This window comes from Citrus clementina, unplaced genomic scaffold (assembly GCF_000493195.1).
Source record: "Citrus clementina cultivar Clemenules unplaced genomic scaffold, Citrus_clementina_v1.0 scaffold_2, whole genome shotgun sequence".
In the NCBI taxonomy this organism is placed as follows: domain Eukaryota; kingdom Viridiplantae; phylum Streptophyta; class Magnoliopsida; order Sapindales; family Rutaceae; genus Citrus; species Citrus x clementina.
This window is the reverse complement of record NW_006262688.1, coordinates 4,050,934-4,076,217: the sequence shown is the minus strand read 5'-3', so window position 1 is coordinate 4,076,217 and position 25,284 is coordinate 4,050,934. Positions and strand designations below refer to the sequence as shown.

General features: G+C 34.4%; 2 protein-coding genes across 6 annotated transcripts in view; one reads left to right on the top strand and one right to left on the bottom strand.

Moving 5' to 3' along the window:
• Positions 1–8,682, bottom strand: part of LOC18051907 (phosphatidylinositol-glycan biosynthesis class X protein) — an 11,500-nt gene extending 2,818 nt beyond the window's left edge. The window contains exons 1-6 of one of the 5 annotated variants that reach the window (XM_024192037.1): positions 8,362–8,682; positions 7,960–8,079; positions 7,155–7,247; positions 1,840–1,927; positions 518–905; positions 242–408 (exon numbers count right to left, since the gene is read on the bottom strand). In XM_024192037.1, the coding sequence (XP_024047805.1) occupies positions 242–408; positions 518–905; positions 1,840–1,927; positions 7,155–7,207 (696 nt within the window). In that variant the 5' untranslated portion in view covers positions 7,208–7,247; positions 7,960–8,079; positions 8,362–8,682. The other 4 variants (XM_024192038.1, XM_006445736.2, XM_024192040.1 and 1 more) reach the window with 4 other exon arrangements.
• Positions 8,683–14,586: 5,904 nt separating this feature from the next.
• The window catches only part of LOC112100811, a 19,703-nt gene continuing 9,005 nt past the window's right edge, over positions 14,587–25,284 (top strand). The window contains exon 1 of the mRNA XM_024190648.1: positions 14,587–14,791. Coding sequence (XP_024046416.1) covers positions 14,587–14,791 — 205 coding nt within the window. The remainder of the gene's footprint in view (positions 14,792–25,284) is intronic.

Sequence of the window (25,284 nt, the reverse complement as noted above, 5' to 3'; positions counted from 1 at the left end):
AACAGTTGAAAACTAATTTGAACATGCATCAAATACAATTATATCTAGTCTAGAAAGAGAGCTGAAAGAATTAATAGTAAGAACTAAAACTTTCAACGCAAACTTTTTTAAAAGAATGCCTGATGTATTATTTTATATCTTTTTATATATTTTTTTTTGAAGTCCACAAGAAAGAGACATTGCAATTAAAGTGAACAGTTCCAAATTCTGTTATCCATTTCCTGATCTCCTTTTTGCTCACCTGATAACGTGCATGTAGTGGAAGCTGTACTTTAATTTCCAGTCCATCCTTTTGACTCAAAAGTCTATTGGAACCAACATTCATGTGAATTTCAACAGCAGACCGGTTGGAACGAAATGAAGGTAATTCCAAGTTTGTATCTCCGAAAACAGCTACATCTGTTAAAACTACAGAAAAACAGGCATGGAATGATTAACATCACAAAGGTAAGCAAAACAATAAGCATGCTTTTGAGCAGTTTCAAAAATTTTATCACAAAATATCAATGTAGTTTACCACCACGCTGGTGAAGATGTTGCAGCTCAAATGGATCGGCAAAGATTCCTGAGGGCAGTCTTTCAATGACTATGAGCTCACACTTGTGAAAGGGCGGTCGAGATAAGGACTTTGGGTCAACATAAAATCTCATAGATGATAATAGATTCCGATGAGAACCTTCACCAATCAAATGGCGCAGCAGAACTGATCGTCTTATAACAGAACTTGTATTATCTGGTAGAACTTCGCAGAAGCTAGTACGCAATTCATTTGCAATGAATTCTTCGAAATTTGAATCACGCAATTTTTCATATTTTCCAAAATACGAAGTCATCAGATATTTCTTGGAACTTGAAAAAGCCTTGATATTGTAGTTGACATCAGAATTTGCCTCGCATCTTCCCACCTGAAAATATAAGAGATTAAGTCAGAAAACTGACCAAATTATCCTGATCTGGGATCTTGTAATATTTTTATGCTATGTCCTTATTTCTGTAATCAGTATTTTTTTTTTTTTTTTGGGGGGCAACCCTTGACAGAGTGATGGTGATCTATACACATTTAACATAAGGGGCATCTACAATTTCTTCAATACTGTAATAGCAATCATCTTAACAAATACGATAACATTACAACAATAACATGTTTTTTAGAAGAACATAATCAACAAAGTTGTCCATATTACACTGAGCACATACTGAAGGAGGTGCAAAAAGATACTCCACATATTAATAGTCTCAATCTCAAGAACAGCAAACTTGTTTTTTTAGCCAGTATGTCATCAAGCAATAGCAATTATAGTAACAGGACAACTTCCTAGATGTCCACAACCATGCAAGTAATATGTGGCTGTCAGGGACCATTATTGACCACTGAAAATTAGCTTGGCTCAGTGAATACCACCAACATCCTCTCTCCATACCAACCAATGATCAACCAACACTTCTGGATATCATACCGTCACTACAGAAACAAAGAGAAATCTCTATTCCCAATTGTTTTAATAAGTACAAAAAATAAAAGCGGGCAAAATAAGAGCAACTCAAGTACAAAGCAAACCCCAAAGAAGGGTTTTCTTGGTTGGTGGAAGAGAAAGAAAAACGCAATAACTTAACAACATTAGCACACACATCCACTGGCAAGAAAGATTCTAAAATACCTCTATTGTATTAAATATCAATTACATGATGAGTTTTTAAAACAAATGCACATGTCATACATACTTTAAGACAACTTAAGTAAGTGTAATACAACAGAGGTATTCTAGAATCTCTCCACTGGAACAAAAGTAATTAGTTTATGAATTCGTCAAATTAAAGAATATAACAACCCAAACCAACCTGAACGCCAATGGCAGAAAAGAACATCAACAAGATTGCCACTTTATAATAAATACAAAGTCGAACATGTTGAGATTCCATACAATATCTGATATAGAAAACAAAAATTGATTAAAACTTGAATAAATATTTTGTTGTAATAGAAGACTTAATACTTAAGATCGAGCCGATAGAGATAACAAAGAAAATGATTGAGAAATGAAGTATTAATTGAAAAATTACATATTCAAAAAAAAAGTTGAAAAGTTACACCAAACAGGGCAATGATATTGAGATTGCAAATATCCATCGTCCTTACTTGAATCTGAGGAGTGGAAAATGGGTTGGGCCCAAGCCAAGCCCTCAAACCCTAACCCAGCTTGGGCAAATCATGTTTGAGGCCACCATTAGCCTGTGTCAAGCCACTAAAGCACGCCCTGGATTTTTTTAATTTGAGGGGAAAAATCTTTCATTTTTTAAATTGATTATAGACTACCTAATTTTTAATTCCATAATTCCATTTTTTTCAAGTCTTTCAAGTTGCTTATCTTAAGATTCAATTGATACGTAAATAAAAAAAGGAATTTTAACCCTAAAACAAGAAAATAAAAAATAAGAAAATGAATTTTTAAAAATAAATCCTCTCCAATCCTTCTTGAAAAAATCATGGACATGTACAACTATAAAAAAAAAAAATTAAAAAAATAGAAACTAAGAACTAAAATCCAAAAGGGAAAAAAAAATGATCATATATGGTAACTTATTAACACCAACACAAATAAGCATATGATTAAACATTTTAGGTATCCATTAAATAAAGAAATAGAGCACAGAAACTTACCGAAATAGCAACAAGCAGTGGAGAGTAGAGACAGCAGCGTTACGGAGCAGTGGTTGCCACGAAACAACAACAAACGAGCACAGAAACAAAAGCAATCGCCATTCTGGTGTGCGATAAGTGAGTTAGGGTTTCAAATTTTGGGGGGTTTGCCATTTTGGGTTGAGGAAAGCGAGACCTGCGCAGGTTGGAGTGCTAGAGAGAAAGAGAGGTGAGAATAATTTAAGGTGTTTAATTTTAATGATTTTTTATATATTTTTTCCGTACTTTTAAAATATAAAAGTGAACATTGTTAAGAAATTGAATGGAAAGTATATAAAACAAGCAAGTGAATAATATAAAAATTAACACTAAAAGAGCCAAGGGCCATTTGATATTACTTTTGATAAGCTTGCAAAATAATTTTAAAAAATTAAAAGTTAATTTTCGTGTCTGAAAACTTTTTGAGCAGTGTATGCTATTTTAATATAATTGGTAATAATAAATTTATCAAGTATCAAAATTAATTTTTAACTTTTCAAAATCATTTTAAACCTCTCAAAAGTAATCTTAAATAGCCCTTAGCTCCTTTAGTATTAATTTTTTTACTTTATTCATTTGCATGTTCTATATACTTTCCATTCAATTTTTCAACAATATTGACTTTTATATTTTAAAAGTACAGAAAAATATATTTAAAAAATCATTAAAATTAGATATCATAAAATCATTCTTATCTCTCTTTCTCTCCAGCACTTCAACTCGCGCAGGTACCCGTCTTCCCAACCCTATATGGCAAAACCCCTCGAAATTTGAAACCCTAACCCGCATACTGCACATGCGAATGATGACCACTTTTGGTTCAATGCTCACTTGCTGTTGTTTCGCGACAATCACTACTCTATCACGTCGCTGTCTCTAATCTTCACCACCAGTTACTGTTCTGGTAAGTTCCTATGCTTTCTTTCTTCATTCAATGGTTGCTTAAAATGTTTGGTCATATACCTATTCGTGTTGGTGTTAACATGTTACCCTATGTGATCATGGTTAATTTTTTTCTTTTCTTTTTTTTTAATTTTAGTTCTTAAGTTTCTGCATTTTCTTTTTAATTTTATTTCTTGCTACAGTGATACATGTCCATGACTTTTTCTAGTAGCATCAGAGAGGATATATTTTTTAAAATTCCTTTCTTATATTAAGATAAAATGAGAGGCGGTATACAGAAAATGAAGCCCCATTTACAGTGAAAAATTTAAAAAGAAAATGTCCCAAAGAAAACAAACCCTCTTCATATTATCTCGTGGGTGTCACGACGCCGTTTCTCGCTGCCCTATTTGCCAATGACAGTTAATTGCTAACGCTTAGATTTTACGCACCAGACTTCAACGACTACTTTTCCCGGATAAGTTTAATTATGATGCAACAAAATACCCTGTTTCCTAAATACTAAATTCAAATTAGAGACATCGTACAACGGCTATTTATTTCTTGTGCATGCATCAAACGACTATATAAATAATTGCCCTAACATAACATACGGCGCTTTCACGTACACAACACAATCGCAACACTACTTGATTAGCAAGCAACAGAGAGAATTTCCAAATTCTTCCCTCATTCATCAATCAAAACCTACCCACAAAAAATCTTCTTAAACCCATACAATTTAGTCTCGATTTCTGATTTCGTCAATCGTTTTTTGCTCCCCAGAACACCAACACAATGCCTTCTCACATTGGATTAAGATTTTATCCAACAGAACAGGAACTGTTGGAGTTCTATTTCCTTCACAAAATTACTCAAAACACTAATCTCTACTAAGCCGGTGATGATATTCCTATTAAAGATTGCGATCTCTATGGCCCACAGGAGCCGAACTTGATTTGGGATTTGTAAGGAGAAGACCAATTAATGGCAGGTCAAGCACTCTACTTCTTCTGGTGCGTTGAAAAAGAAACGAACTATTTACATTACATAGACAAGCAATCCAAGTATTGTTTTCATAAAATCATAAGACAAAGCAGAGAGAGCAAGAGAGAGATCAGAATTTTCCACTCATTTCTAGTGCGTTGCTTGCAATTACATTACTCAATTAAGCACTTAATTGACCCTCGCTAGAAACTCTACAAGCAGCAGCCCCATCTCCTCTTCCCATGCCACAGCTTGCAGTTTTCCACCTTCATCCCAAGGTCAGCAGTTTGATCGAGTTCAGACAAAAACTTTTGCACATCAAAAACAAGTCTGTCAGGTAAAGAATCAATCTCCACTTTGGATTCCACAATTTCCAAGATATTATCGAGGCACGACAACTCAATTAGATCGTTTTGTTGAGCCAAAAGTGCCTCTTCATCAACAGCCTCTTGCTGCTTGTTCTGAACTATCGCAACACCATGACCCTCAGTCCACTCACTCTCTACGATCTGATCCAAACTGGACAAACACCTTTCCACATCAAATGTTTCAGAAACTTCACACAATAAGTACAACATCTCCCTTTCAAATTCCACAATCTGCACATTGTTGTTACTAGAGCATTGGATGTCATTTGCTCGGTTCTGTTGAATACAAACTGCCTCTACTTCAACCCTCTATTGACCATTTTAATTGCCCTCATCATGCTGATCCTCTTCCAAGATTTGGACAAGACTGGCCATATATCCTTCAACGTCAAAGAGAGTCGAATATTCAGGCACTGAGTGTATGATCTCCCCTTGGTGCTCCACTGTGTTCAGACTGCTACTCGAGCATGGTGAGTGGCTTTGTTCTAACAAAACTATCAATGTGATTGCTGGAGGTCACTACTACTTTCGGCTTTCTCTTGGAACCAGAAGATTTCTTTCCAAAGCCATTCTTCTGGCCGACTTGTTTCGACTTCCTCGGCTTCCCGCCCAAATTGGCTTTCTCCGAGTGATTTTCCGATTCATTCTTTTTGACGCGGCAGAGAACAAAATCAAGTGCTTTATGCGAGTATTGATCACCCAACAAGGCTGGATTAATGGTTAATTCATGCATCTTCCACCTCTCATTCTATTCTAGGTTTTTTCGACTTTCATACCTAAACCTTTTCTTGAACCCTACAATTTGATCTTCAGAGCCAACAGCGAGAACAGGCTTGGCTCTGTCCTCACCCTGCCAAGCACCGATGCCAATCTTTCTGTTGAATCTCGAACCCTTAGGAGACGCCTTCTTTAATTGAGTAAAGAAGTAGAGTGCTTGACCCGCCATTAATTGGTCTCCTCCGTACAAATCCTAAATAAAGTCAAACTCCTGGGGGCCATAGCGATCGCAGTCTTTCACAAGAATTTCATCGCCGACTCGGTAGAGATTAGGATTTTGAGTAATTTTGTGAAGGAGATAGAACTCTAGAAGTTCCTGTTCTATTGGATAAAATCTTAATCCAACGTGAGGAGGCATTGTGTTGGTATTATAAGAAATAAAAAGCAATCGACGAAATCAGAAATCGAGACTGAATCAAATGGGTTTAAGAAGATTTTTGGTGGGTAGGTTTTGATTGATGAATGAAAGAATAATTTGGAAACTGAAAAACGTAGGATTTGGAAACTCTATCAATTGCTTGCTAATCAAATAGTGTTGCGATTGTGTGTGTGCATGCGTGAAAGCATCATATGTTATGCTGGGGCAATTATAGATAAAGTCGTTTGATGCGTGCGCGGGAAATAAATAATTGTTGGATGATGTCTTTAATTTGAATTTAGTGTTTAGAAAACTAGTTATTTTGTTGCGTCATAATTAAGTTTATCTAGGAAAAGTAGCCGTTGAAGTCTAGTACAAAAAATTTAAGCGCCAGCAACTAACCGTCATTGGCAAACAGGGCAGCGAAAAACGGTGTCGTGGCACCCACGAGATAATACGAAGAGGGTTTGTTTTCTTTGTGACATTTTCTTTTTTTCTTTTTTAAATTTTTCGCTTGGGGTTTTGCTGCAAATGAGGCTTCGTTTTCTGAAGGAACCATACCGCCTCGCATGCCATAAATGTATTGATTGTTAGTACTAAATCCACAAGTGGATTAAAGCATTATTCCTCCTTCCTCTGAATTGTGTATGATTAATTGATGATCAATCAGTACAAGTTATCAAGATCCTTTACATTTCCTTAAATTGAAGAATACTCGCATACATAAAAGGTTCATGAATTCAATCTTCAAATAAGCAACTTATAAGGCTTTGAAAAAATGGAATGGTGGAATTAAAAATTAGGTAGTCTATAATCAACTAAAAAATGAAAGATTGTTTTCCCTCAAATTTCAAAAATCTAGGGCACACTTTGGTGGCCTGACATAGGCCAACAGCAGCCTCAAGCACGGCTTGCCCAAGTTGGGCCAAGCTTTAAGGGCCTAACCTTGGCCTAGCTTGGCCCAACTTGGCCTACCCCATTTTCCACTCCTAGGATTCCAGCAAGGACGATGGTTATTTGTGGTTTCAATATCATTGCTCGATTTTGAAAAGCAAAACTTTAAAGTAAAACTAAAACTTTGAGGGTGAGACTAATAGTTTATTACCTGAAGAAAGCCAAATACTCTGTGCACATCACCACAAAAGTTTTCCACAGCATTCTTCAGATCCAACAGCTCGCAACAAAGGTTTTTAATACCCTACATTTAGAACATGTAAAGGAATTCACGTCATTCCTTCAATTAGAAATGAGAACATAAAAGTGAAAATTAATAATTTCATTTATAGATTGAATTCAAAATAGTTTAAAACCCACTACGCTATTCCATAAGCGGTCAGCTTTCAGCCATTGCCATCTTTCCAGTCAAGACATAAAAATTAAAATTAACAACTCCACTGCCTTGAAAATAAAATCAAGACGACCTGGATTATGGTTAATGCATTGCCAAGATAAAGATCCATCTTTTAAATGCTAACTGCAACAGCAATCAACAATAACTTGAAGCTAAGAAAACCCCAGATACAAAGAAGCAATCTTTTGCAAAGCCATGAGAAATCTCCAATTTGAAGACAGTGAGCAATATGGCAACATGCATGTGATTATCAAATCAGTAAATTTAAATAGAGAAATTGAAAAAAAAAAATCAACACAGTGAACAAATTTGAGAACTACAGCTGTAGGGTTCGAATTTGACAATAAGTTTTACTCAAAATTGGCATGCAAAAGATGATTACCCATATCCACCAAACAATCGGACTTAATCAACACAGTAAACAAATTTGAGAACTACACCTCCAGGGGTGGGTGTCGGCTCAGTTCAGTATGTACAGAAGTTTGCGGTTCAGTTCAGTTTGAAAATTTTTAAAACCGAGTAACACTTAAAAGGAAATAATAATGGAACTGGAACCCACGATTTCGGTTCAGTAACGGTTCTGCTTAATGGCATGGCAACGGATCTGCTTAATGGTACAGAATGGTACAGTAACCAATCGGAGTCACGGTTCAGCAATTAAAGCTGGGCAATCTGCTCTCTGCAACAACAAATACATATATTTCACCATTTTTATTAAATGCACAGAACACAGAACACAGAACACAATCACACACACTCAGTTACCTGTGAAGAAAAACTAAACATAAAAAATTTTCAGTATATATATATAAATTCCATGCATAATTACGTTGCAAACAGTTATGGGCAAAAATGAGTGTGTATAAAAACAAAAATAAAAAAATCATATTGCAGGGTGATTTTGATCTATTAATAGAATGCATTCAAATTAAAATAACGAAATGAAACCAAATTAAAGTACCCGCAAGCTGCAAAAAGCAGTGAGGGGCTAAGAGAACTCTGGACCAGTGACCAGTGACCACAACAGAGTCAACAACCTTGAAGGAAGCGGCAGCAGCAGTGACCACAACAGAGCCAGAAAGAAGCAAAGACAGAAGGAATCGCCAGCGGCAGCAACGATGGCTGCTAGATCGTGAAGCCAGAAGGAAGCAAAGACAGAAGGAATCGGCAGCGGCAGCGAACACAGAAGGAAGCGGCAGCGAACACAGGCTTTGTCATTGACAGGGGCAGCAATTCGGCAGATTGTTGGGTAAGAACTAGAAATTAGGATTTGAAAATGTGTTTTGTGTAAACCTCTGTGTGTATTTAAAATTACAAAAGTACCATTTTTGAACCAAAAACCGAACCAAACTTTTCGGCTCGGTTTCAAATTAAATTATTCCGTTTTTTTAATTAGAATATATTAAACTGGAACATAAGGGCCTGTTTGATATTATTTTTGAATCTGTATTTTCAGAGAATAAAAACGAAAATGAAAATGGTGTTTTGCAGTTGCTGTATTTTGAATTTAAATATGCGTCTGGTATCATTTTCTGTATCCTATATTTTAAAATTAAAAATAGTAATATGCGTTTGGTAAACACAGTTGAAAATGATAAAAACAGAGAATATACATTTGGTAATATTTTTTTCAAAAACAGTTTTTACTAATCATTTACATTATATTTATAGTCAAAAAATAATTATTTAGCTAATACACACAAATACAACAAAATAATTTAACCAAATTTAATATTAAAAAATTACATGATAATAAAGTTTAAGAATTAACATTAATTAAAAAAAATTGACATTGTCATTGTTTTTACACCATATAATTAAGATATATATTACAACACATGATTTAAACAAAATAATTATAAAAAAATTACATGATACACATTATGCGTTACGTATGTAATCATGCCACATAAAAGCTGCAATTCCATCTCTTGTAGCATTCATCTCTGCGACACTTGCTGGAGATAAATCAATATTAGTAAGTGGCCTACTAGTGTCTCATTCATCGTTGGTAACCAAATCTTGCACATCAAAGTCCCCAAATAACCTATCACTTGCATTTTCTCATCGAATAAAATTATACAAAGCGTAATATATAATTGAAATTAGACGTTGTTACGTAAACTATAATTATGCATGTCCCTCAAAATTAAAAATCGCGCTTTTAAAACACCAAAGCATCGCTCAATTACAATTGGGCAAGCGCAACTCAACAAGAGAACGAAGCATACGAATACTTTCAAGCCAATATGCTGCATCCTTGCTAAGATCTGCCCCTCCCAAGTTAAGATATTTCAAGGAAGGAAGACCAGAAAGCCATCCAAGGCCTATTTGATTGGATTGATCAAGAAAATTATTGAGATCAAGATAAAGCAAATTCGTGAGGTTTCCAAGACTTTGTGGAATAGTCCCACTGAAAAATGAGCCTGACAGATTGAGGTATCTCAGTTCCTTTAGTGATCCAATGAATTCTGGAACTTTGAAGCCTTTAAAATTATTCATGCTTAAGTCTAAGTATTTCAAATCTTTCAACTGAAGCAGAGATGGACTTATCGGACCACCCAATTCGTGTCCTGCATCATCTTTATATGCGTCAAAACTGTCTCGAAATGGTTGGGCAAGTGCAGATCCGAGTGAGCAACAACGAAGTAGCGAGAGAGCAAAGATCCGAGAGAGCAAGTGCAGATCCGAGAGAGCAAAGACGAAGTAGCAGCAGCTGGACGGAGTCGGAGTAGCAGCAGCTGGACGGAGTCGGAGCAGCAACGGTTACGGCGGAGAAAGAGCAGCGGCAGTGGCTAGCACACCAAGAGCGACCAAGAGAGAGATTTGCTGCAACTGGATTGAGAAAATTGAGGGGAAAGAGGGAGCTGCAGTGAACTGGATTTTGAGTGAGGGCTGCAGAGGGTCACGATTTTTTTATTGTTTTTTAATTCATTTTTAGGTTTAGTTTGTAAAATTTGGAGAACATGTTTAACTTGTTTTTAGTTGTATAGTTATAATAATAAATCTGGATTTTGTGTTTTGCAATTTGTTTTGTGAAACAAAACCACCAAACATGTTTTATGTGTGTATTATAAAAATGAAAACGAAAACATGGCTTGCAAAACGGTACCAAACGGGGCCTAAAAATCCATACCAAACCAATTTTTTGAGGCTTGCCCACCCAAAGTTATAGTTTTAAAATTCAATTAAAGCAACACACGTTCGGTGGATTTTCCGTGTGTTTCTTAGTGAGGGACAGAGTCGACAGTGGGGGACAAGAACAATTTGCTGGCAAGAGATGAGATAACATGGTTCAGTGCTGGTGCAAGGGTTTCAGGCGAAGGGATGCTCTGACTTGTGAGAGTGAGAGCGAGAGTGAAATGTGTTTAGTTAAACAGTCAAAAAAAAGAAAAAAAAACGATATAAGCTAAAAAAATTTAGATTATTTTTGTGTTTACTTTTAATCTGAACACTGTTGTTTTTACTTTTTTATTTAATTTTTGGTTAATTTTTGTTTAATAAACTCATTTTAAAATTTTTCAGTCTAATTTGCATAAAATAAAGTCAAAATAAAAATTGTATCACAAACTGGGTCTAGCTATGTTGCAACTGTGATAAGGTACCACAGTTGCTTTCAGCCATTGAATTCATCCAATGCAAGTGTGCAACTGTGAATCCAATGACTGGTTGCAAACTATGGTACCATACCACAGTTGCAACATAGTTTTGCCCCACAAACTGATAGTCAAAATCTTTATCACAAAGTAGCGATTAATTCTTGAGAGTAAAAAACAGAAAATATCATAAATCTATCATATTATCATGATATAACAAATTTTTATGATGAGTTTGTCATTTTTTTGTTACATAATAGATTAAGCCCAAGAATTGTCACGCAAGCACCTGTCATCGTAGGTCATTTTTCTTGTAGTGGTATAAGATGAGAAGTATTTTCAGCATTAATGTTGCATAAGCTACTCATGTTGCCATATATTCTTTAATATATCACTTATGTGTACACAAATGATTGAAAACATGAATGATCATAATCACTTACTAAGCTGAGAGTAGGGGTAGGCACCTATTCGATTTGGTTTGGTTCACTTAGAAAATTTTTAATTTGGTTCAGTTTGAGAAAATTTAAAAATTAGTTTGGGTATTATAGATGTATCTTTCACTACCATTAGGCTTTTAGCAATTCAGACAGTCTTGTATAGATACATTAATATGAGTGGTTGCAACAGAATCTATTCATCACATGTCTCTAGATACCGAGGTTAAATTAACTTCAGAACAAACCAAACTATGCTCTTCAGCTCCGTAAAAGAAATAACTAGCACCCTCTGGATTAGTCGTTTTCTTTTGTTGGTTCTTTTGAGGTGTTGTATTTGTAGATTCCTTATCCTTCTTTTTTTCTTGCCCTCATCCTTGCCCTTAAAGGTAGAGGTCGTGTGAGCATTTGCTGCCTTATCTTTCTTTAGCCTATGCTCTTCTTAAGCACAATGTGATATGAGCTCATTCATTGACCAAGTCTATTTTTTACCATTGTGGCTCACCTTGGACTAGTTATGCAAATGAAATTCTAGTTATGCAACCCAAGAGGGGGGGTGAATTGGGATTCTAAAAAAATTATTCAATTCTAAAACAAAATGTCATGCAAATCTAAAACGAATTTAAAGTAATAACAATTAAATCAATCACAATATAAAAAGATAAGGGAAGAGAGATTCAAACACGAAGATTTTTATGTGGTTCAGCCAACCTCGCCTACGTCCATGCCTCCAAGCTTTCCGGGCTTGAGGATTTCACTAAGCAAGCCTCCAAGGCTTCAAATGCTTACACTTGACTTCCAAGGTGTCAATGAACCTTTACAACAAGAGATTATCCTCAATCTCTTAACCCAAGTGTATCACAACACTTACAATCACTCAAAGTAAAAGATTACAAATTATTTTTCTCTCACACAATATTTAAGATTACAAATCAATGCTCAATGTGTGAATAGATGAAGCAAGAATGTGTTTAAAGCTCTATGAAAATTGTATTCTCGAATATAAGCTCAATGGTCGTGTTGTGATAAACTCTTGTTTGAATTTGAATGAGCTTATTTATAGATGGAGCTGAAAACTAGTCGTTATTGACTTTCTGCACACTGTCGGATTGTCGTTAACTAGATGTCGGATCACCGTTTGACTGGTCAATATGACCCTTGGGCTGATTTTCAAATTGTCGGATCGCCGTTATCTAGATGTCGGATCACCATTTAGGTCCAGAGGCTAATCTTCAGTTCTGTTTGATATCGGCGAGCCGTTTATCAAAATTGTCGGATCGCCGTTTAGGTCCAGAGGCTAATCTTCAGTTCTGTTCGATATCGGTAAGCCGTTATCAAGGTTGTCGAATCGCCGTTTTCCATTTTTACTGCTGCAGTGAACTATTTTGCAACAAAACAGTTTGTTTCCAAATCTTTATAAAAACATTTTATAAAACTTGTCAAAATAGATTCATTTACAGGATTTGAAACAATATTTGTTATTATCAAAATTATTTTGAGCTTTTAAAAGATTAATCAATCTTAATCAAGTTTGTTATCATCAAAATCAATAATAAATAAATATTTATGTTTAACAATCTCCCCGTTTTTCATGATGACAATCTGTTCAAGAATATATTTGTGCAATTTTGCTCCTCCTAAATATGTGTTCCCCTTAAGTAAAAATTTTAAGGAATTTAACTTCCCCTAAATATGTGCCCATCAATTTTTAATCTCATAAAACAATTTAAAACAGAATAGATTGACTTGATAAATTATCTCCCCCTTCATCATAAAAAAAAATGAGCGTGAAAAAATTAAAAACGAAGTTCAGAGATTAACCATGTTGGAAAAATTTCGGCAGAATCTCCCCTTAAAAATGAGCATATCCTCAACAATACAAATAGTTAAAAACACTTCCTTATATGTATATGCCAACTTATCAACCAAATTCCATTCCAACAATCAAACAGATCAGCAATATAATCAAGATATCATCAAAATCAACTCAACTATAAATAAAGTCCACATATCCAACAGAAAACATCATAAAAATATCACAAACATAATAAAAAATAAGTGTCACAACAAACTACATGAAATGAGTAATGTTTGTGCGAAAAACAGAGGGGTAGAAAACTAAGACGGGGGCTGTGAAGAAGAGCTGCTTGGGTCATATCCAAAGTAACTGAGAATGTGGCGCTGGCTAGCAAGTAACTCCATCTGCTGATCTGAAATTTACTGCCGAAAGGTCGCAAAATCATATTGAAGCTGCTGCTACTGCTGGGACAGAACATCCACTTTGTCAAATAATTGCTGAAAGCGATCCGCAGGGATGGTCGATGCTGTAGGAGGGGCGGCAGGCTCGTCATCCTGAGAGGAAGCTACTGCCGATGCTGCTGCTGCTGCTCTGTAAGGGACACGTGGTCTAGCCCCAAGGCGGAAATCAGGTAACTCATCCTCGGAATAGACGTCATTTAACATACGATCATTTGCTGGTGCAAGCAGAGTATCTTCATTCTTAGAGGATGTTGTCTTTTCCCACTTCCCACGCTTCTTAAAAAATCCGATCGCAGAAATAATCTCTCGACTGAGCTTACGGGCCTCAAGATAAACATGCTCAGTGATAGGTACTCGAAAGAATTTCAAGATCCTAGTAATGATGCTGCCATATGGAAGGGATCGGTTGGAGACTCTAGGTATGGACAACATATGACAAAGAATAGTGTAGGATAAACTCACATGCCGTCAACGGATGAGGGAATCTAATAAACTAGTATCAAGTCGAGTTACCTCATCAGTGTGACCCTGTCTAGGGGTGACCATGTGTTGGAGAATGATATGAAGTATTCGAACTTGGAAAGGGAGGAGTTGAGACCTAAAGGACAAAGAACAGACGTCATCGGAAAGATCCTGACGCGTACAAATGTTCTGTACACCATCCACATGACGGAAATCACTAAAATCAAGTTCTTTCCTAGCGGTGTAAATATCTAAGCCTCCATAAGAAATTCCAAGAATACTATATAATTCTGGCTCATCAAACGCAATACGAATTCCTCCTACGTAAGTAAAAAGTTCAACTCGACGGGAAGAGGAGAGTTCCATATTAGAATAAAAGACATGGACTAGATTTTCATAGATGGGCTTTTCTATACTTAAGGCTTCATTCCAATGGCTAAGCAATTGAGTAATAGTATGACCACAAATGGTAATATCCGAAAACCCCGTAATGTTAAGAGAAAACGAGGGAGTTACGAGTTTCCCTATGAATTTTTCATGGAATCACTGAGCAGCGGTATCATTGGAAAAATGGAAGCTCTTGAAGTCCTGAGAGGGAGGCCTGGAGGGACTGGAACGACGCGGAGCAATGTGCTTGGTTCGAGCACGCCTCTGTGGTTGTTCTGCCATTGATGAGTTTGGAGAAAAATGAATCGGTAGAAATAAAGTTTGAGTGATGAGAGAGTAATGGCAAGTTGAAATGTGATTGAAAATGGAAGACATTTGGTTCAATTTTGGCAAGAGAAGTGCTGCTGGTTTTAGGGTTTGAAATTTGGGATTTTTCAAATTTTGAATCAAAAACGAGTTTTGATCGGTTAAAAAGGTTCTAAACAAAATGAGAAAGGTTTCAAATGGTTCAATTTGGTGAGAGAGAGCAAGAAAAATGGTGGATTTGAGAGAGAGACGAAGTGCCAGTCGCGGGTTTGAGAGAGAGAATGAGAGAGCAAGAACGAAATGAAGAAGGAGACGAAGGACTGTTCACTTATCGCATGATGACGGCGAGCCGCTATAGAGATATCGGCGAGCCGACAACGTCCAGAGAGCTACCCAAAAGTTTTTCATCAGGACGGCGAGCCGTTAATGTGTTATCGGCGAACCGATAGCTTCCAGAATGCTTCCCATTGTTTCTATCCTAAAACGGTTAGCCGATTATTGCAATAACGGCAATCTGTTTTCTACAACGTATGATTTCGCACATTTATTTTAGTATTTGGCCAACAATTAATACATTTCAAGATCATTTCATTGATCCAAAATGACTTAAGTGCCAATTCAATGCATAATTCATGAACATGTATATATTTCAACAATTAATTCATACATTTTTAAAAAATACACACACTTCACATGTATATTGAGCATTCCATATTAAAACATCAAATCATAAATCAATCAATTTTAATAGACTCAATAACATGAAGCAAGATGTTAATGCGAAAATTTCATCATCGCAAGTTCATGCCGAATTTTTGAAAATTGTTCTTTGCAAAGTGGTTTTGTAAAAATATCGGCAATTTATTTTTCCGCAGAAATAAACTCTAATGCAATATCTCCCTTTTGAATATGATCTCTCAAAAAATGATGTATAATTTCTATATGCTTGGTTCTAGAGTCTTGAATGGAATTCTTTGAAAGATTTATAGCACTAGTATTATCACACTTAATAGGAATTTGTTCAAGATTAATGCCATAATCTCTAAGTGTTTGTTTCATCCAAAGTGATTGTGCACAACAACTCCCGGCAGCTATATATTCAGCCTCGGTAGTTGAAAGTGCAACAGAATTTTGTTTCTTGCTAAATCATAAAATAAGTGAGTGACCTAGAATATAGCAAGTTCCACTAGTGCTTTTCCTATCAACTTTATAACCGGCAAAGTCCGCATCCGAATAACATGTTAAATCTATATGAGTTCCCCTAGGATACCAAAGGCCAAGATCTATAGTTCCACTTAAATAGTGGAAAATTCTTTTAACAGCAAGCAAATGGGATTCCTTGAGACATGATTGAAATCTTGCACACAAACATACACTAAACATGATATCGGGTCTACTTGCAGTCAAATAAAGTAAAGATCCAATCATACCTGGATACATTTTGATATCCACTTCTTTGCCTTTTTCATCTTTGTCGAGCTTGGTTGTTGTGCTCATTGGTGTATTTTTGGTCTTTGAGTCATCAATGCCGAATCGTTTGAGTAGATCTCTTACGTACTTGGCTTGATTTATGAAAATTCCTTCCTCGTTTTGTTTGATTTGGAGTCCAAGGAAGTATTTCAACTCTCCCATCATACTCATCTCAAATTCTTTGCTTGTACAGGATAAAAATTCTTTACACAACAACTCATTAGTAGAACCAAAAATAATATCATCAACATAAATTTGAACAATAAGTATATCTTGGTTCTTATGCTTAACAAAGAGAGTAGTATCCACTTTACCCATGGAAAAATCATTTTCTAACAAGAAATTTTTAAGCCTATCATACCATGCTCTAGGTGCTTGTTTTAATCCATATAAAGCTTTAAACAACTTATAAACATGATTTGAAAATTTTTCATTTTCAAAACCAGGAGCTTGTTTTACATACACTTCTTCCATAATATAACCATTTACAAAAGCACTTTTCACATCCATTTGAAATAAAATGAAATCTTTATGACAAGCAAATGCCAACAGCATTCTAATTGATTCTAGTCTAGCTACGGGTGCAAAAGTTTCATCAAAATCAATTCCTTCTTCTTGGTTGTAACCTTGAGTCACTAATCTAGCTTTATTTCTTACAACCACACCGGATTCATCCATCTTATTTCTAAATACCCATTTAGTACCTATGACTGATGTTCCAGTTTATGAACTAATTTCCACTCATTGTTTCTTTCAAATTGATCATACTCCTCTTGCATTGCCATAATCCAAGATTCATCATTTTCCGCATTCGCAAAGGATTTGGGTTCAATTTGAGAAATAAATGCATTATGCTCACAAGTATACTTAAGCAATGATCTAGTTGTAACACTCGTGAGGGATCTCCTAAAATTACATCCTTAGGATGAGAAGAAACATACCTCTACTCCTTGGGGGGTGCTTGAGAAGTACCTTCATGTTGCTCCATATTTGTTTACTCTTCTTGTCCATCCTCTTGATTTCTTTGTGGTGCATTTTCTTGTTTATTCTTTGATGATTCTTCTTGTAATTCTCCATCTGCATCATCATAAATAATTCATTTCTCCGCAAAGAAGGGATTAGACTCATCAAATATAACATGCATAGATTCTTTTACAACTAGAGTTCTTTTATTATAAACTCTATAAGCTTTGCTTGAGTTTGAATATTCAAGAAAAATACCAACATCGGATTTTGGATCAAATTTGCTAAGATTATCTTTTGTGTTCAAAATAAAACATTTACATCCAAAGACTTTGAAATAACAAATATTGGGTTTTCTATCTTTCCAAAGCTTATATAGAGTTTTGTTAAGATTAGGTCTAATCAACACACGATTTAAAACATAACAAGCGGTGTTGATGGCCTCGGCCCAAAAATACTTAGGCAAAGAGTTTTCATTCAACATGGTCCTAGCCATTTCTTGAATGAATCTATTCTTTCTCTCAACAACTCTATTTTGTTGTGGAGTTCTTGGTGATGAAAATTGATGCTCAATACCAAGATTATTGCAAAAAAACTCAAATGCATGATTTTCAAACTCTCCTCCATGATCACTCATAATGCGTGCAATACCATGCCTTTTTTCATTTTGTATTTTCTTACAAAGCACTTTAAAGGCATCAAGAGCATCATCCTTATTGACTAAGAATAATACCCATGTATATCTAGAATAATCATCCACTATCACAAATGCATAATATTTGCCATTTAGACTAGCATATCTAGATGGCTCAAATAAATCTATGTGAAGGAGTTGAAGTGGTTTTGAAGTAGAAATATGATTTTTATTTTTGAAAGATGTTTTGATTTGTTTTCTAAATTGACAAGCTTCACAAATTTTATCTTTTTGAAAAGTAATTTTTGGAAGACCTTTAACTAAATCATTTTTTGAAATTTTTGAAATCAAATCCATACTAGTATGTTCTAACCTTCTATGCCATAACCAACTATCATCATGTAATGCGGAAAAGCATTTTTCAAGAGTAGATGCACATTCTATGTCAATGATATAAACATTACCACATCTATTCCCAACAAATAAGATCTTGCCATCACATGAATTCTCAATAACACAACTAAATTTATCAAAGATAACTTTATAACCTTTGTCGCATAATTGACTAATACTAATTAAGTTGTGTTTCAAGTTCTCAACCAAACATACATTCTCAATTAGAGTTGAGGAAACTTTACCAACATTTCCAATTCCAAGAATTTTTTTCTTTTGAGTTGTCTCCAAAAGATACGTCTCCACTATTTTCAATTTTTGTGAAGCTTGAGAACCATGCATAGTTTCCGGTCATATGCCTTGAACAACCATTGTCCAAGTACCATTTATTTTTCTTCTTCTTCAAGCCCTACAAAGAAAATCTCAAGTTTTAGGTACCCAAAGCTTTTGGGTCCTTGAGAGTTAGTAGTGACATAATATGCATTTCTTTTTACTAGACATCTATTTTTCATATGACCATTTTGATTACAAAAATGACATACAATCTTATGATCACTTGTGGAGGTAGCTTTAACAAAATAATTCTTATAATACTTGTGCTTCAAGTTAGGCTTATACCCAAGTCCTCCTTTATCAAAAACACATTTTTGTGAGTTAAGCATATTATCCAATATCTTTTGCCCATTTGTAAATTTCAAAACAATCTCATTCAACTCATTGTTCTTTTTCTTAAGCATTTGGTTTTCATTTTTCAAATCATCTATGTGTAATTCTAAATGCTCATGTGAGATACTAGGTTTCTCATTTGATAATGCAATTTCATCATGCAATGTTTTATTCTTTACTTCTAGGCATGCAATTCTTGCATTTAGAGATTGATTTTCATTTTTAAGCTTTGCCATTTCCTTTTTAAGACATACATTCTTTTTACCAATCTTCATCAACTCATTATGCAATTCTTTAAAAGCATCATACAATTCATCATAGGTGGGATCACTTACCTCATTGAGATCATTATCCCCTCTTATTGCCATAAGCGCTAGGTTTGATACTTCTTGCGATCCTTCTTTATCACTTGAATCTTCCTCGCTATCATCCCAAGTTACAACCATGGCTTTCTTCTTGAGTTTGTTGATAAGTGGGCACTCCGATCTTATATGGCCAGGCTTCTTGCATTCATATCATGTATCTTCCTCGCTATCATCCCAAGTTGCAACCATGGCTTTCTTCTTGAGTTTGTTGATAAGTGGGCACTCTGATCCTATATGGCCAGGCTTCTTGCTTTCATAGCATGTGATTACCTATTTCTTCTCCCTTTGGTTCTTGAAGTTTTTGAAATTTCTTCGCTCTCCGATTTTCTTGAAGAATTTTCTGAACCTCCTTGTTAGCATGGCCAACTCTTCATCATCCGATTCACTCTCCCCATCACTCTCATATTTTGAAGATTTGAGAGCAATACTTTTCTTCTTTTCCTCATGCCCTTTTTCTGTTGCCAAATCTTCTTCATATGAAATGAGAGAACCAATTAAATCATCAAGAGGTAAAGTATTTAAATATTTGGCCTCTTCAATAGCGGTTCTTTTAGGTCTCCATTCTTTTGGAAGTGACCTAATGATTTTCTTAACTTTTTCGCTATTTGAGAAGGTCTTTCCTAGGGCTCCTAGGGTGTTTACTATGTCCTTAAATCTCGTATACATAGAGTACACACTCTCATTTTGTTTCATTTGGAACAACTCATATTGTCAAGTGTGCCTACTAATTTTCGACTCTTTCACTTGATTTGTGCCTTCATAAACTACTTCAAGTTTGTGCCAAATTTCATTGGCACTTTCACAACTAGATACTCGATGAAATTCTTTCTTATCAAGTGCACAAAATAAAGTATTCATAACTTTGGAATTTAGAGAAGCTTTTCTCTTTTCCAATTCATTCCATTCCCTTAAAGGTTTTGGAATATCTTCCCCGAATTCATTTTTAGTTAGGGGCAAAAACGGACCATCACATACAACTTTCTAGTTGTGGACTGTCCTTCCCTAAAGTTTAAGTCATTTTGGGTTGCCATTGATCTTTTACTCTAGACGGTTAAGTCCTAACAAAAGAACCAAGCTCTGATACCAAATGAAATTCTAGTTATGCAACCCAAGAAGGGGGTGAATTGGGATCCTAAAAAAATTATTCAATTCTAAAACAAAATGTCATGCAAATCTAAAATGAATTTAAAGCAATAACAATTAAATCAATCACAATATAAAAAGATAAGGGAACAGAGATTCAAACACGAAGATTTTTACGTGGTTTTGCCAACCTCGCCTACGTCCACACCTCCAAGCTTTTCGGGCTTGAGGATTTCACTAAGCAAGCCTCTAAGGCTTCAAATGCTTACACTTGACTTTCAAGGTGTCAATGAACCTTAACAACAAGAGATTATCCCCAATCTCTTAACCCAAGTGTATCCCAACACTTACAATCACTCAAAGTAAAAGATTACAAATTGTTTTTCTCTCACACAATATTTAAGATTACAAATCAATGCTCAATGTGTGAATAGATAAAGCAAGAATGTGTTTAAAGCTCTATGAAAATTGTATTCTCGAATATAAGCTCAATGGTCGTGTTGTGATCAACTCTTGTTTGAATTTGAATGAGCTTATTTATAGATGGAGCTGAAAACTAGTCGTTATTGACTTTCTGCACACTGTCGGATCGCCGTTAACTAGATGTCGGATCGTCGTTTGACTGGTCAATATGACCATTAGGCTGATTTTTAAATTTTCGGATTGCCGTTATCTAGATTTCGGATCACCGTTATCTAGATTTCGGATCACCGTTTAGGTCTAAAGGCTAATCTTCAGTTTTGTTCGATATCGGCGAGTCGTTTATCAAAATTGTTGGATCGCCGTTTAGGTCCAGAGGCTAATCTTCAGTTCTGTTCGATATCGGCAAGCTGTTATCAAGGTTGTCGGATCGCCGTTTTTCACTTTTACTGCTGCTGTGAACTATTTTGCAACAGAACAGTTTGTTTCCAAATCTTTATGAAAACATTTTATAAAACTTGTCAAAATATATCCATTTACAGGATTTGAAACAATATTTGCTATTATCAAAATTATTTTGAGCTTTTAAAAGATTAATCAATCTTAATCAAGTTTGTTATCATCAAAATCAATAATAAAGAAATATTTATGTTTAACAAATGTGATATGAGCTCATTCATTGACCAAGTCTGTTTTTTACCATTGTGGCTCACCTTGGACTAGTTAAATTGTGTTGATAAAGATATCAAAATTAGATGCACTAGCAAGTCTAGAGAGTTCAAGCTTGAGTGCTCTCAGTTTAGAAGAAAGATGAGACATTTTCATGATATAATCCCTGATATTATCTTTACCCATACACCTCATCAAAATTAGGTTTATCAAAAGCATACATGTTTCAGCCTTTCTATTCTTAACAAACCTCTGTTTAATTTTTTCAAGGAACTTCTTATTCGTAATTACCTTTTCCGACATTGAGCCCCTAAATGCTTCTAAATGGCCTTCTTTATAACCATCATACGCATGCAATATGATTTTTCCCATATTCTATTTCCCTTTTATCATCAGAAGTACTTTCATCTATAAGAGGTGGAGGAGAATCAACCCTAAATGTAAGGTTGAGATCTATGACTGCAAGAACTATTAAGAAGTTCTCTTGCCGTGACTTGACATTAGAGTCATTTAGAAAAGAAATAAAATTGATGTTGGCAGTAATGTTAATAAGAGTCATAATTGAATAGAGAACAACAAACAAACAAAACAAGCTAATATAAGTCTCAAAATAAAAATAAATTCAAATAAAGGTAGGCGCCATCTCAAGATGTGGGATGCTCCATTAATATTCTATCTTTGACAAAATATTAACTTGTAAGTGATGTCTTAGTGTAATAATCAAACATTGATAATAAGAACATGTGAAATAATAAATTCTTCATAGGGCTGATTTATTATTCATATGTAAAACCAAATAATCATCAAGTGTTTATTATACAGGTGCACATGCAACGTTTTCAAATATGGATCTTCCTTTGGACCAATCGGTATTCACAAAAATTACATACACACAACCATTTATATTTCAAAATAAATTAATTTCCACAGGATAAAGTTATTTAGGTGATATATTGCTTTCATTAATTCATCTCAAAACATATGTAAACAAACGAATATTTGAATTTAAAATTATACAAGAAATTACCCTTCAAGAAAAATAAAAAATTAGGTCAAAGTCTAGTCAATAGTCAAAGATTGACCGATCAATCATTGACCAATTCAGGGCTGGACCGATTCAAGTTGACCAGAACCGAATTCTAAACCAGCCCCATTTCCTTAATCATGTTAGATATATGTTGGGTCAAGTCGACCAAAATCCTAAACCAGTCCCATTTCCTTAATTGGGTTGGACTGAGTCGGGTCAAGCCGACTCGGATCCTAAACCAACCTTAACCCTAATTTTTTTTTTTGGGTTTCTTCATGGCCACTGCTTTAACCAAGCTAGACTATGGTTGGCTTGCTGGCTCCACCCATGGTCATGCCCTGCTCGGTTGAAAGCCATCCCCTTTCCTTTTTTTTTTTATTCCCCCTTAATGGCCACTACTTTTACTTGATCTCCTTACTTGGGCCATGCCTTGCTCGAGCGCCAATGGTGGTAGTGGCTGCCATTGACCTAAATTCTTAATAAAAAATGGAATTTTCCAAATCTTTAAAAACTGAATATATTTTTTTTCAATCCTTAAAAAAAGAACAAAACTTTAACTATTAATCGAAAATAATATTCGATTCTCAATGATTCAACATGAAAAGACTCTAACACCAATTGTTAGAGCAATATTCGTTTGGTAAAAACCATCATCTATAATTCAGGAAGATTCATGTTATATCACCAAGAATCAATGAACGAATATGCAGAAGCATACATGAATCAATAATGCTTAATTGCTTTCTAGAGTCATGTAATTTGTCTTCCAGATCAACACGTTCTCCTAAAGAATTCTTTAAACTTCTCTCTACGGTCTCTCGGATGATGGGATGTTAGTAGAGAATACAACGATACGTGTGACCTGAGAATCATAACCACTTATATAGACATCTTTTCCTGTTATCTTTAGGTATTCATATTTCAACATCATAGAAATAGAAATTACTCTTAAATCCTACGCATTGAAGGCCCAGACCCTATTTGATATATTATAGCCCAAATTACTGAAAATCTTAATAGATTACTTTTAATTGGAGTTAACCTTATATGAAAATTTGCAACACATAATTATTGATATATAAACCCAATATTTGATTAAGGATCCAATATGCTAGATTAAAGATCCAATAGAAACTTCCCACAAATACAAATTAATTTCGATGTGTCCATGACAATAGACGAAAAAACAAAAATAGAAGAAAGAGAACTGAAAACCTCAATAAGAAAACGAAAAAAGAGCACCAAAAAGAAGCCTCACCCTAAACTCCCATACTACTAGCCTCTGGCCGCACCGGAGAGTTCATGAGGAGACAAGATTACTAGAGGGTTCATGTTATTTTTACTCATCCTAGAGATTACAAGAAGCTACTTTATAACTAATGATAATCCCCATCTTATACTCCAAATACAAACATATTATCATTGTTTTTGTTAATATGAACCTTAATTAGCATAACTTTGTCCGCCAAATTGATATTGGACATGTACAATTATCCTCAAATTACATATATACATTATACATATATGAGTCAATTAATTAAATCAAAGACCTCTAAATTTTTAACTTATTATATATCTCAAAACCAACATGTACCAAATTTACTATTAAATAGTGACAAATACTTTATGCGGCAACAAACATTAATAATATAGGATAACAAAAAAATCTCACTACTAATAATATCAAAATTAATTTTTACATAATATTAAAAAAATTTAAGTTTAAATTTATTTATTTTAAATTATTTTGAATGTTATATTTCTATTTATTATTAAATATTACTTTTATATAATAAAATATGTCTAATAGATTATAAAATATAAAAAAATATTTTTAAAAAAATTAAAATTATTTTAAAATGTTATACTATTACATTTATTTTAATGTTATATTTCAATGCATTATAAAATATTAGGATCATTTTTTTTTATAGAGTCAAAGGGTATTATGGTTAAAAGGGGTTTGGTGTTCATGATTAAAAACTTGAGGGTTTTTATGACCATTTTTTCAAACTTTGGGATGTAGCTGTCCTTTTTTCTTCAGTTAATCGTAAATAAATAATTGCTCCCTGACCGCTCTAGCTAGCTAAGTGAAGCCAGAGTGAAATGAGTATTCTTGAAGACAAACCTAATTAAAATGAAAGAAATTAATATTATTCTATTCAACAAAGTTTTATCAGACATATGATTTCAAATTTCAGTAAATTTCACTTGAATTATTTAATTTTACATGTTGTTTAACATTTTGAAATTATATATGAAATTCATTGAAATGTGTAATCTTAGGGTTACAGTTGCATATTGTAACAATGAATTTCAGATAACATGATTGTCAGAATACTAATTTGGAAATTATACAAGTAATTGAAATCTAGGAGACATTGCTTGTTGGTTTATTAAACCAAATAAAGAAATAAAAAAGCCACCTAGTAGATAATGATTAATTAAATAAAAGAATTACATATTACTAATAACTTATTCCTTAAGTTGGAGTGTCTCTATTTCTATCTCTATCTAAAGAAATATTTATTTTTTTAGGTTCATCATGAATAGGAAAAAAAAACGATGTTGTACTTATTCAATTGGGATACTTAATATACCACCAATAAAATTTCATCATTTGAATAAGAAATTATAAGGATTAATAATTAACTATCATTTAGCCAATCAAATAGTGATACATCATTTGCTATACTAATTAAGAAGCATCACAATTTAGTGAAAATTTCTTCTTTTAAATGGCTACA